General features: G+C 45.6%; 1 protein-coding gene across 2 annotated transcripts; it reads right to left on the bottom strand.

Moving 5' to 3' along the window:
- Nucleotides 1-4724: 4724 nt before the first annotated feature.
- On the bottom strand, nucleotides 4725-9129 carry LOC120699351. Of its 2 annotated transcripts, none has more exons than XM_039983319.1 (4): nucleotides 8986-9129; nucleotides 6927-7367; nucleotides 5157-5999; nucleotides 4725-5065 (listed from the first exon to the last, which is right to left on the bottom strand). In XM_039983319.1, exons 1-4 carry the CDS (start codon nucleotides 9112-9114, stop codon nucleotides 4985-4987), a joined length of 1494 nt encoding a protein of 497 aa, XP_039839253.1. In that variant the 5' UTR covers nucleotides 9115-9129; the 3' UTR covers nucleotides 4725-4984. The 2 variants fall into 2 exon arrangements, with proteins under 2 accessions (XP_039839253.1, XP_039839254.1); XM_039983320.1 differs by lacking the exon at nucleotides 8986-9129 and adding an exon at nucleotides 8892-8980 and having other exon boundaries at nucleotides 4733-5065.
- Nucleotides 9130-13972: the final 4843 nt, after the last annotated feature.

The following is a 13972-nucleotide window of genomic DNA, read 5'->3' as shown; positions in this document are numbered from 1 at the left end:
GCTGCGGGCTACGCAGCGGGGCGACATCAAGCTCCTGCAACCAACCAGAGGGACGGGGTCCTGCAGCAGTTCTACGATGGGCTCATCCTCGGCGATGCGCACGACGGTAGCACACAAGGAAACGGGTGAGGGAGACGTGGCAGCGTCCTACCCGGTTCACGCAAGGACGAAGGGGCTAGTGCAGTGGGGTGGCGCGGCCGTGGCGAGGTGAGGCAGAGTTGTGCCGTGCTGGGTCGTTGAGGTCATCGTATGGGGCGCCAGCGTGGTGGAGAGCTCCTGCGGCGGTGGTGTCTCCTTGTCGTGCTGGGCTCTGGGTACTGCAGCGCTGTCCGCTTCTCGAAGTGGCGGCGGCGATGGCCAGCACCTCCCTTCCTCTTCTTCTCCTCCTCCTTCTCCTCTTTCCCTATCTCTCCTCTCTGTGCTCTGATCGCGGCGGCGGCGAGGGGGAAAAGAATCCCCGAGTCTAGGGTTTAAAGACGATGACTAGGGGGGTCTTATAGGGGCACCATTAGGGTTTAGTGGGCGCGGCCGGGCACGGACGTCGAGGATTGATGATCGGGCTCGATGTGCGGGGCTAGGGGCATCGAGCAGTTGCATGCTCGCGATGCTAGGGTTTGGAGCGCGCGCGTGAGGGCAGTCAAGGGCGGAGCATGCACTGGTGGCCGACAGCGGGAGGCGCGCAGCAGGCGGGTGACACGAGTGGAGCAGGTGGCGTCGGCATGAGAGGCGAAAAGCAGAGCAGCTGGCGTCTGCACGGGAGAGAAGAACAGAGCGGAGGGGAAAGCTGTAGGTGGGCCAGGGCGGTCGGCGACTGTGGCGACACGGTGTGACTGACAGGTGGGGTCCACCTGTCTGCGGCGGTCGGAAAAGGAAGGGGCGCGGCAGCGGAGCTGGGCTGGCGCGTGGTGCTGGGCCGCGCGTGCTGTTTGGCCCCGCCCATGTGGGCGGGGCGCTTGGTGGGCCGAGCGGGGCTAGCGGGCCGAGTGGTGCGTGGCGGCGGGTTGGGCTGCAGTAGTGAAGCAGGCCGAAATGGCCTTTGGCCATGTGGGCTGAGAGAGGTTCAGGTGGGTTTGGGTGCAAGCCAAGTCTTGGGCTGCGTTGGTCCGGACCTGGGTCAGGGTTAGGGTCGGATCAGGTCTCGAGCTAGGGTCAAAGCCGGGTTAGGGTTTGGAATTAATTTGAATGGTTTGATTCAAATTAAATCCCACTCAAGAGTCAGCATTTGAAATTAAATTGAGGGGCAACCCTCAATTTAATTTCCACTCAATTTTCAACCAAGAAAAATAAATCCAACTCGAATTCGTTTAAACAAGGTAGAGCCAAATAAATCCAATCACTCCAAATATTTCCACACTAGTAAAATAATATTCTTATTTATATTCAAAATTTTGACTTTTTAACATTCCGAAAAAAATCCTTGGCCTAATCGGCAAGGTTTATATGTGGCTGCCTGTAAGTACCGCGATGGCGTCTGGCGACCTGGGAGTGTATGGGTTAAATAGCAACAGCCAGATTGAAGCCTTTCAAGGTGGGTTCATCTCATCTTCTTTGATCCTGTTTCTTTTTTGCCGTCCAGATGCTGCAGCCCTTTACTGAGCGTGATTAGGATGCATTTCCCATCGTTTTGTTTGCAGTTTCAGCTGATGAGTGCAAAAAAAAAGATGACCCCTTAGTGAATCAGGATCTTTTTTTCTCCTTCAATCAGTTTGTAGTTTCTACAATTTCTTTTCACTTTTTTACACTTGCAGATGCTCTATTCCTTACCTTAGTTACGTTATGGTGGTTTTATATGTTTGAGTAATTTTTAGTTGCTGCCTGCAAAGTAGTTGTTCAGTTTATAAATTTATGATTAGGCTACCTTACTTATATTGCCTCATATTTTATGATATCAGTAGATTTGGAAAATTTGATCTTAAATAAAAATCAAGTTGCTATCTATAGCACAGTTATCTGGATAACCCACCTTAACAAGTCCGTAGCTAGAGTTTGGCATGAAAATTCCGCTTATTTTAGCATCGCAGATCTGGTATTATAAAGGAACAGTAATCCTATTTTTTTGCAAAAAGTAAAGATACTGATAGATGCAGCTAGGCTACTCTTTATGTGAAGTATACGTATGTTCAGTAGGGTTTGATATAGTTATTCTGCTTTTTGCTAGTTACTATTTGTTTCCATTTTGCAATGTGCCATTGGCCTGTAATTAGTCTTGTCCATACCTGTTTCTAGATGATTCAAAATTCAAACATTTTGTAATCTTTTTTTTCTGAAATAGGTAGGAGACATTTTGTAATCTTGTCTAACTACTATCTGCAGTTGCAGATCACTCCAACCAATGAAACATATATTGCTTTAGTACCAACACAGCAAGGTGCAAGGTCCATCAATGCTCTAGATATCCTTACTCAAACCGCAGTTGCAACATCAACAGATACACCACACAAGAATGATGACGCCATTTTAGCTAAGGTAAACTACAATCACTTAATCTCCTTCTTCTCATTGACTTATCACACAGCAAAGAGTATTGACCTTATGAAATAACAGCACTTACCTTTTTTCAACAAAGGAATTTAGCCATATCCAACTATATTCCATCTATGTGATATTTTGCTTCATATTCCTGCTCTATCATGTAGTCTACTGCTAATCTAAAAGAGTTTTAGGATGGAGCTTATAGGAGTTTAGCCATATCCATCCATATTCCATCTATGTGATATTTTGCTTCATGTTCCAGCTCTATCATATAGTCTACTGCTAATCCAAAGGAGTCTAAGGATGGAGCTGCAAATTCAGCAACTAAGTTAGAAAAGACTATCACAAGTAAAAGGTCTGTATTGCCAATACATATTTGTTTTTTCATAACATATCCAATAATAATCTCATATCTAACATGCACAATTTTTAGGTCACGCCCCTCACCTAGCAAGAAAATTGCCAGAAAACTACTGCTTGATGAAGACAATGAAGATAAAGATGATGGTTGTGTCCATGACACTCCCAAGCTTTGGAATGCCCTTGCTACAAACTTCTAGATGAAACAGATAGATCAGCTACAGATAGCTACACTTGATCAAAAATTATTATATTTATTAATCCTTGCCAATTTATGCATTTGCTACATCACAATATTATGAACATAATTTTTCTTATTAATCAAATAATCTTTCTGCGCTTACCCTTGCAAAAATATTTTTGATTTAGGTACTCCTACCATGTTTACATGTCCTCCTGCTTATACAGTACATATCATCCTTGCTATTTTCTTCACATATCATCTTTGGATATCATACTTGCTATTTTCTTCACATATAATATTTGCTATTTTCTCTTTACCTTATACAAATTGTCATTACACCAGTGTGAGGTAGCCACTTGTCACTGTAAACACCATGAATTGTTGCTTCATGTCGTCTTCAACTATTTTATAACCAACAGCTGTTCTTGATAACTACATTTACAGTTCCAGCGTTGATGCTTAGAAGAAAGACGCAAATCAGCTCATGTTGTGTTTTCACAGTTGCAGCCCTGCCTAGGCCTACATCTGCTGAATTGCTACTACATGCAATATATTCATCTATTTTATAACCTCAGCATCAGTTAACTCTCTTTTGAATACTTTTATGGCTACAAACGGTGTTATTTCCAACTTTTTGATATATTAGTACTCGCTTGTATTTGGATTAGCATTCTAAGCTACCTACTAAAATTTTTGGTAGCTACTAATGCTGATCCTCAATTGTAATATATGGCTTGACAGAACCTATCTGCTGCACATGCCATTCAATCAACAGTACTGCCGCCGCTGTTAACATATATATTTGCATGAGACAATTGCTATGTGTTTGCCTATCATTCAAAGCATTGTTGTACTATATTTCTAATCTCTCCGGTTGCTACATTTCTATTTTTCGATCTGAATTTTTATGCTATATTTACTCATATATAGAGATATTTTTATTTGGAATCAAGAAACTGATGATAGAGCGCGCAACGAGCACATTATGTTCTAGTGAACTTAAAGACTTAGGCCACTGGTACAACCGTGCTATCGCTGATTGCTGGGAGGAGGATGGTGGTGATCCTTGTGAAGTTTGCGGAGACATGCCATTTTTATGAGAACACCATATTCTAATTGAAATAGCATGTTACATTACTGTTCGCATGAGACATGCATTATACGTACTAATACATGTTTCTACATTGACATGGCAGTACTGTTGAGCTGTGGAAATAACAATTTAAAGTACGTTTAAGAGTCAAAGGTGTACTATGATAATCTGAAAATATTAATATGCAAATAAAAGTATTAATAGCTATTTATGAAAGTATATTTGGGGCATAATAAGTGAACGTAATGGTGTTCATATCGACAGACTTTATTATTTTTAGAGCCGAGTTCAGAGTTTTACATGCACAACATAATTATATTGAGTCTCACAGCGTAGCACACTTCACCATATACATGGACGATAGTGTATGTATCTCTTATGCAACATATTGCTCCGACTTTATTTTGTTTGTTTCAGTGATGCGTAGGGTGTGGCTTGTTGATCTTTTATTAAGTAATCTCTACCTCCTGTACGGGCCATCTGAAGCACATGTTTGAACACAATCTTGTAGGCATAAAATTTGCATGCGTCTGATTTTTAAAACTTTTTTATTGCATCTTTTCATATCGTACAGCTGGTGGAAGATTAAAACCCCTGGTGAGGATGACGCAGTGATCCGTTCATTAGCTTCAGCTTTCTGCTGATGACATCTTTATTAAAGGACGATAGTACAACTTAATTGGGAACTGATATATGGGGACTAATAACAAGAACAATTAGTAAGTACTAATGGGCGGGTGCTGCCCGCATGCATATTATTCTCGGGAGGGAGCCGGAGGCACTACTATATATGGCCTGGCTCATTTTTATTTGTACTGTGGCCACTCACAAGATTCCTCTGCTTTTGGCAGTGCGTCATGCATGCATGCATGCGCCTACTGGTCCGGCCCGTGGCCATGCGTCTTCTCTCCGGGGGTGGAGGAGCTCTGCCACTGCTTGATCGCATGAATGGCGGCCTGCATATCCAAGACAAATAGAGATTGATCTATCAGGCCGGATTCATAGATAGATCGATGTTGGTACAAACACATAAAAATGTATACGTACCAGGTAAATGTCATGCTGCCTTGCGCGGCTTATCCCCCCATGCAGGACGTCAGTGAGATTGCGGGACTCGTCGTCTTGATGCTGATGGGCCAGCTGGAAAGCTGGTGGCACCTCGGTGTCCAGCTTGCACCACAGTTGGAATCGCTTGTTGATACCGTCCAAGAGCCCAATGGCGCGCTCGTAGACAGCTCGGTCTTCCGCTCCTTGTTCATATGCTTCCTTGAGCAGCAACTTCCTGCGGACCTTCTGCACCATCATCTCCATCACTGGCGTGCGGAACATGGCCTCCGCCGGTAAGCCTGTAGCCGTTGCGCGCTGCATCTCATGGCTCGACAGCCATGAGTAAATGCATCCAACACCCAAGCCACGCTCCCAATACCCAGCAGTGTAACTGAAGTAAACGACCAAGTCCTTCACCTCCCCAGCACACAGCATGCCAATTGAGATGCCTGATCCAGGAGCAGCCCGGCGTGTGTAGCCCCCGGAGTCGACCCTTGTTATCTCCAAGCTGCTTGACGTGATGTCGACGCAGGTGTCAAAGGCGACGATGGTCTTGAACCCGGCTAGGCAGACAGCCAGCGCCTCCATGATGTTCTTGTCGAGGTCTTTGTTGTCTGTGATTGAGGAATAGGTTCCATAGGATTCTTTGGCGATGTAGTGCAGCGCCTTTGGGTCAGCCTTGAACAAGCCCAAGGTGTGGACTGGGTACTTTCGGAGGAGGCCTCGGATGGGGTCAGTGGGGGCAAGACTCTCATGGCTCCACATGAATTGGCTCTTGTCTACACCATCCGAAATGAGGACGATGCAGGCTGCACGCGTCTTGTCAGCACGGTCATCCAGGAGCTGTAAGCATGGGTACATAAAAAATTATAAAACAATGAAAAGAGGAAAATATTTTGTAGCGAAGAAGAGTCTAACTAAGCTACAGTCTGATAATAATAGAAATTCGGAGTAACGACTACATGAATCAACTGTTTTATTTTTATGTAAATTCAAAAGTAAAATACCTAAATAAATGGAGTGTAGTTATAAGAAAAATTAATTAGAAAAACTCAGTGATCAAATTTCTGCATGCACTCTAAAATCTAAAATTAACAAAGTACGGAGTGCCTTCATATATATGAAGTGTAATATCTTCCTTAATAATAATAATTGGAATAAATATTTTGGCGGCTAACACTGTATAGCTAAAGATAGGAACAAAGCATAAATAAGAAAAATGTTAGAACGTGTCTACAACCACCAAATGCGTATGTATTCTGTTGAGCAGTTGAGGGCCCAGACAACTTTGGTCTCGGGAGTAAAATGATTACCTTGCACCTCTCATGGATAACCATTAACACGTAGCTAGCATTAGTAACCTTATTAAGTGCAATAAGCTATTGAAATATATTGTATATTTTGAGTTATTGGAAATCATATAGTCTAACAAGGATATGAATATAACAAAATGGAGAGATATTTGAGAAAAGAAAAGCAAATTAAAGGAAAAAAGAGGTTGCTTGCTGTGCAAATTTGCAATTTGTAGGGACCGACTTGCTAGTTAACACTTTTACATGAAAGGACAGCTAGAGTGCTATGCCTATGTTTATCCTCTCGTTGGGTTACATCCTAAATTAGTTTTGGCCGCGGGATATTACCATCTATTATTGTTGTCATTTTTACTAGAAAGTATATATATGGAAATGTTATCAACTACTTAATTCTTATGTGCAAACCTAAATAAATTCATATTTGAAATCAAATTGAGTAGCTAAGCTCGCTACATACCTTCACAGCATGCTCCAAGCTTGGTTTAAAGGCAGTGTCGCCCTGAGTCACGAGCCCATCCACTTTTTTCTCAATAGCCATCCGACCACCGCCTGAAATTTCTAAAATGCCAGTAGTATGCTCTTTGATGACCTGATCGTTGAATGCTACGATGGCAAGGCGGTCATTGTCATCAAGCTGACTTATTATAAACTTCAGGGCATTTTTCAGCAAATCCATCTTTGATGGCGTCTCTTCTGACGATGATGCCATCCAGCTAATGCTGTGGCTAACATCAAGCAATGTAACTATGTCAATGGACCCATTGCTCTTCATAGACGAGGGTGCTTGGACACGCACCACTGCCGTCCCATTTAACCTTGCTCTGTGACTGTAGTCAACGAGAAGTATAGGGGGGTTCATGGCAGCATTCACTCTGACCTTTTCTGAGGCCATCTTAACCTGCATTTGAATTTTAGAGTCAGAGAAGCCTTTGAAATTTACTACTACTCGCTTCAGTAAGGTAAACAAGCGATGTGTAGAATCGAACCTTTCCAACTTAGGATATATATTTTTGATCAACAATTATATATATATATGTATATATATATGGAGGTGATGATGTATTAATTGAGTAAATAATGAACAAGGGGAGTTTATGTGCCAACAGACACCAGCCACGTGGGGAAAAGAATTCTACTTTAACTCTGACACCAACTTAATTAATAACCATTTAATAAGGATGTACAAAGATGATGTGAGCAGACTGAAATTGTAAATCCTTCATAAAGATAGAACTTCAGTCAGCTAGAGAAACGCATTGCAACAGAATTTAGTGCCCAGATTACATTTGTTCATGGCAAAGTAAATTATTACATGCTGCAAGTTGCCAATTCAATCATAGTAAAAAAATAATCCCTTAAAATGGTGTTATTGAAAGAGCAATGCAAGCATAAACTATTCGAAGAAAACTTAACACGATCGTAAAAAACGAGATCAATGTAAAACATAAGGAGGTGTAGGACTTTCAGCCTGGAGTTGCAAGAAGTTGTAGTCCAGATCCACTGCAAACATTTCTTCCACAGGGAATGAAAGAAGGATTAAATACAAACAGCACAATAATGAATGATGAACTAATAACACACCGCCCAGCCTAAAAGAACAACTTCGGGAGCCATCGGTGAGGCTTGCTCGTAAACACGCACAGCCCTCTCAAGTCTCCAGCCGGATGTTGTGTAGGTTTGGAGTTATGGTGAGAAATTAGGCTTTTGGCTATATATATATATATATATATATATATATATATATATATATATACCCAGGTGCATAACGGAAACCTCGTACACTTTGGCTATGTTGGTGATCAAGGGCTCTGGATTACATGGGTGTTGACAAGTCACATTGGTTTTGCCACGGAGCTTTTTTGAAGTTTTTGTTTATCATGCCAGTTCTCGTCCAGGTGCACGCGCTTCTTTTAGCATTGCACAAATTTGCACAGATACTTCTAATTTGGAGGATACGAATTTGTGAAAAGCATTAGAATGGCAAAATGATGCATTCAAATTTTCAGGTAGTGGTACATAGTTTTTTCTAGTATGGCATCTTGGCCACGATCTGCAGGCTCAAATTGCACATGTAGTACTTTGACGTGATTCTGACATGACTCGCTAGTAAATAAATGTGGCAATTGAATATATAGACACACTGAGAGCTGTACAGATTAATAAGATATGACCTGGGGGCAACTTAACTTGTCAGGCTTTAGTCCTAAAAAAAAGGGTGTTTTCCATCTCCTTAGTCCTTACCCCATCAATGTCGATATAAACTACGGGGTACCATATATTAAATAGGCTTGATGCAATCAAGTTTTGACTTTGGAACTGCGTTTTCTTTTGTAAGGGAAATAAAAATTCTGCCCTCTATACTAACTAGCATGACATAGGTGTTAAATTGCCAAACATCTAAATATGTGACATCCAAATTCACCTTGGTGTGTGGAGTGCACTGATGGTGCTTCCTACTTAGAACCTCATGTACAGAGTTGGATGGAGAGGGTGACGGGCTGTATGTGCTTAATTACCTGACGGAGACGTCGATTTGGTGGATGTTGTTGCGGCGGGGGTGAGGTCGTTGCTGACTGGAGCCCTGACCCAATCCCTGGTATCTGTGGTGATGAGGAGGATGGAGAGGAGGGGACCGGTGCTGCCATTATATAGGGAGGTAGGTGATGTGAGCTCTAAGATTTCCGGAGGAATCATGGTGGAACTTCCGGCATCGGTGCAAAGCTCTCGCGGTCTCATGTTCACCGTACATTGTGGTGGAGCCAGTTTTAGAGAAAGAAAAGAGAACAAGTGAGCCTGATTCATTTCTTGTGGTCTGCTTCTTCTCTTGGCTGAAGGAAGGAGAATCCTGATGCATTTCTTGCGGCTTGTGTCTCCGCTCGGCTGAAAGGAGCAACCTAGCTATAGAGTTGCTAGTGGAGCTAGTAAGGCTATATATAGAGGTCCTAGCTAGTATCGAACCTACTCAAGCCAGGGGCAGAGGCCACGCATTCCAGGCCCAGGAGGCCAGGACTGTGCGTTGGTCCGTCGTGCTACGCAGGGTTATGGCCAGAAGCAAAGTTGAGGTGTAGGACAGCATGGGTGGGTCGCTCTTATGTCCTGCCACAGCCGGCGCCGAGTTTGTTGCCCAAAGTGCCAAGAGTGTCGCTCCTCGGCAACATAGAGTTACGTTTTCCCATGAATGCCAAGTGTGACTCCAGCTGTCAACAAAAAAATGTTGCCTTCCTAGGATTGTTGCCTCGGCACTGCCTCAATCGTGTGCGCGCGCCTCGGAGGCAAGAATAAAGTTTTTCATTCCTTGTGTGGGTGCCTTTGTAAGCTGGTGTCCCTAGCATATCATTTGCTTTCTAATGAAACAAGGAATTATGCCTACTAGAAGCTGAGGCGCGTCTATCTCTTCAATGCTCCCCTCTCTTTTCCCTGACCACCAAGAAAACCACGTAATAAAAAACGCAAGGCAGACAACGTAGCAGTGTCAGGAATGAGAGTACTCTATCCTGCTTGTGATGAGTGAATTGTCAACTGTGCGGTGTGATCGTGCGCTTGGTCTCTGGATTGCAGGTACACGGGCGTCGAGTGTCGACGGAGAGTTGCCGTGGAGGAGCTCGGGCCGGGCGGCAGCTGTGGTGTCCACTCCTAGATCGAGAGCGCAAGCGGCGACGGAAGGCGGGTTTCTTGGTTTGTGCCACAAAACCAAGGAGGCGGACGGCGGTTGAAGACGCCTAGTCGTAGAGGCACGGGCGTCGGTCTCGGGACTGACGGAGGCGACGGGCGTCGACGGCGTCTAGGGCCTCGCTGTGGGCGAGGAGGTGACGGGCGTCGGGCGGCGTCTAGGGCTGTCAGAAGGCCGAGGCGGGAACGGCGTCTAGGGCCACGACGTGGAGGAGGGAATCTTCCCGCGCGTGGAGTTTTGACAGTTTTTTTCAAAATCGGCCACCTACTCGGGTTTCGCGGACCTTTCAAAAAAACCATGAACCGGATCTTCATCCACACGGCGGCATCGCGGAGAAGACTTCGACTCGAAGAAAGAACCTCGACCGTCGGATGAGTCCCTGTATCTTTTTCCGGTTTTGCCCCTACGGGCTTTCTAGTGTTTATTTGAGTCTAGTGGTAGTTTAGTCTTTAGTCTAGAGTTAATGGGTTAAATAACCCCTCACCCCTCTCTTCTCTCTGTGTGCCTGGAAAAGACTACAGCCGCCACCTCCATCTCCCTCCCTGGCGCCACTTTCTCCTTCTCTCAGTTCTTCTCCTCCCCTCTCTCCTTTAGGACTTTAGGGATGGATTTTTGAAGACTTTGTACTGAGTTTGTATGGGAAAGGAGGCCCAATCCTCCTTGTGCCTTCGGGGATTTGAATTCGTTTTGATCTCATACGCTTCATTCTTTGTTTGTGACGATTTTTGACTTCGTTTGTTGGATCATGAAGTACAAGATTCGAGTAGTTCTTTGAGCTCTTTGACGTGACTCTAATCCCTCTTGCCTAGTGCAAAACCTCTAGGAATCACGAGCTCTTTAGGATCGAAGTTCTTGTGCTTCTTGCGTTCTTGAGAAAACCCCAATCTTGCCTCGGAATTCTTCGATTCCTCCCAAACCATGGAGTGATTCGTCGATTCCTTCAGTGGACATGTTCACAAGTCCTTTGTGAAGCTGTCTATAAATTTTGGTGAGGTTTCGACGCGTTTTGGTCCTCGAATCATCAAGTTTTTCGAAGGTCGCGGGCTGAAAAGTGTTTCTGGACACTGTTCTTCCTAGTACCGGATGAACCGACGCTTTGAAGTTTTATGCGTCGGTTCAACCGGTGAGTAGGCTGTTCGGCATTAGGGTTTTGGCTTTTTGGCTTGTTGCACCGGTGCTTAGGATCTGTTAAGCGTCGGATAAACCGGTGGACCTGCCTAGTAGTTTTGGCACCTCTCTGGACAACTGCACCGGCGCTAATCCATTGCACCGGTGCATTAGCATCGGTTCAACCGGTGCTTGGCTTTGTGATCCAGTGTTCTCTCGGGTGAACTACACCGGTGTTTTCCCATTGCACTGACGCAGATATCATCGGATCAACCGGTGCTTGGCATTTCATCGCGGTTGTAGGGCGTTGCACCGACGAGTAGGTCTCTGTCCACACCGGTTCAACCGGTGCTCTTGTTTCTGTGCTGCAGGCTCTGTTCATCGGTTGAACCGACGCTATTCAAATTAGTGCGTCAGATCAACCGGTGAAGTATACCTTGTGTTGTTTCGTGTGCTGTTTTTGTGGTTGCTTCCTCAGTTGTTCTCGCTTGCTCCTAGAGCTGTTTTGTGTGGGTGTAGCTCCCCTATAGCTACGCTACACCTCATCTAGGACTCGAGGGTTGGGCGTGAACTTTGGGACTAAGCCGGAGTTTCAGTTTGCAAGAATTTTTAATCGGCTCCCATTCACCCCCCCTCTGGTCGCCTTTTCGGTCCCTCAAATGGTATCAGAGCTTGGTTGAGGTTTTCAGTACCTTAAACGATTCGAAAACCATTTGGCGACCATGGCGAGTCTTGGTAAGATCCCTGTGTTTGCCGGCGAGGACTATGCTTATTGGAAGGTGTGTATACGAGCCTTCTTGCAAAGCATGGGAGCCGAGGTTTGGGAGATTACCAGGAACCAGGCTTACGAGGTGCTTGCCGCTCGGACCACACATCTTCAGGTGTCTGAGCACGAGGCCAACGCCAAGGCTGTCAATGCCTTGATCGCTGGCGTTTCTCGTGCGGAGTTCTCACGCGTCTAGGGTTTTCAGGAAGCCCACAAGGTTTGGACGTGTCTTGAGAACTACCACGAGGGCACACCTCAAGTCAAGGCCAGACTGTTCGAGACTCACCGGTGTGAATATGAGAATTTCACACAGGGGCCGGGTGAGAGCATTGGCGACATGTTCAGTCGGTTTCAATCGATTGTGAACAAAGTCATTGCAAACAGATCTGCGGATGCCCTTGAGTACACAGAGCATGAGAAGGCCCTCAAGTTGCTCTACGCACTTGACCGCTCTGTGTGGGATCTCAAGGTGAACACGATCATTGAGTCTGCAGGCTATGAGACTCTTACCGTGAATGAGCTTTTCAGCAAGCTCAAGGCCATGGAGGTGGATAACCAGACATGAGCTAAGCTCAATGGTGCCCCTCCTTCCAAGAGCGTCGCTCTTCTGACTGGCCCAGGTGGATCGAGCTCTAACACTAACTCTGCTCTTGGCTTTTCTCTTGTCTCTTTGCCTTCTGTTACAGATGAGCAGCTAGAGACGCTGGGCAACGACGACTTGTGCCTTCTCATCAGCAAGTTCCAGCGTGTCTACCACAACCGGCAGAGGCGGAAGAACCTCGGGTGCTACCACTGCGGCGATCTGAACCACTTCATCGCCGAGTGTCCCAAGAAGTCCGGTGCTGGCCAGAACAACAACCCCGATTACTACCGCCACCGCAACCGCGACGAGAGAGGCTCCAACAAAGAGCGTCGGCGCCACAAGCACCACAGTCGTGACCGGGGAGGACGCTTCAACAAGGAGTCTCTCAAGAAGCGCTTCCAGTACAAGGCCAAGAAGCGGGATTAGGCCTTCCTGGCACAGCTCAGCGACCTCGACAAGAGCTCCGACACCGACCGCTCTTCTTCACCGACCTCTGACGATGACCACAAGAAGAAGAAGAAGCGGGACAAGGATGCCACCGGCTTCATAGGCCTTTGCTTGGCGGCCGATCGGCGGAAGGGCTTCTGCACCATGGCGGGTGAAGCAAATGGTGCTCGTGCATCTTCGGGTGAACATACTACACCGACGCACGTCGACTCTTCTCCTGAATCCGAGAGTGATTCAGAGGTAAACTCCACCATCGACCTCCTTGATACTGAGGTTAGGGAGTTGTACGCCACTCTCGACAACCAGAAGAGGCTGCTTAAGGAAGCAGCTAGAGAGCGTAGAAAGCTTAGGGCTGAGCTGGCTTGTGCTAGGGAGAAATCTAGTGAGGATGAGTGCGCTGGCTGCATATCTCACATGAACGATCTTGTTGCTCTCCGTGCCAAGCATGATGAGAACGTTACGAACTTAGATGTTGCTAAGACTTCGCTTGCTGACATGTCTCATGAGCTCGCTAAGGCCAAGCATGAACTTGAACTGGTTAAGGACGCTCCCATTGTTAGTGATGTGCTTGAATGTGATGAGTGTCCTATCTTTAAGGCTGATCTAGCTTCTTTACAGTCAAAGTTTGCTACTGTTGTGTGTGAACTAGAGGAGCTTAGGTCTAGGCCGTTCTGCTTGGTGCTTGTAAGCTTTGTCCCACGCTAAGGTCAGAGCTAGATGAGAGGAACGCCTTGATTAAGTCTTTGGGGAAGACTAAGGTCGGGGAGTCTAGCCCACCTATTGATTGTCATGTTTGCCCTGGTTTGATCTCTGATTTGGATAATCTTTCGGTAGAGAAAACCAACTTGGAGAATGAGAATACCTATCTTAGGGCGATTCTTAGTTGGGTTTCTACTAGTGAGCCGCAGTTGGGCATGATGATCAAGCAGT

The sequence above is a fragment of the Panicum virgatum genome, chromosome 3K (assembly GCF_016808335.1).
Source record: "Panicum virgatum strain AP13 chromosome 3K, P.virgatum_v5, whole genome shotgun sequence".
Taxonomy (NCBI): domain Eukaryota; kingdom Viridiplantae; phylum Streptophyta; class Magnoliopsida; order Poales; family Poaceae; genus Panicum; species Panicum virgatum.
Note: the sequence above shows the minus strand (reverse complement) of the source record. Positions and strands in the feature narration are given on the sequence as shown.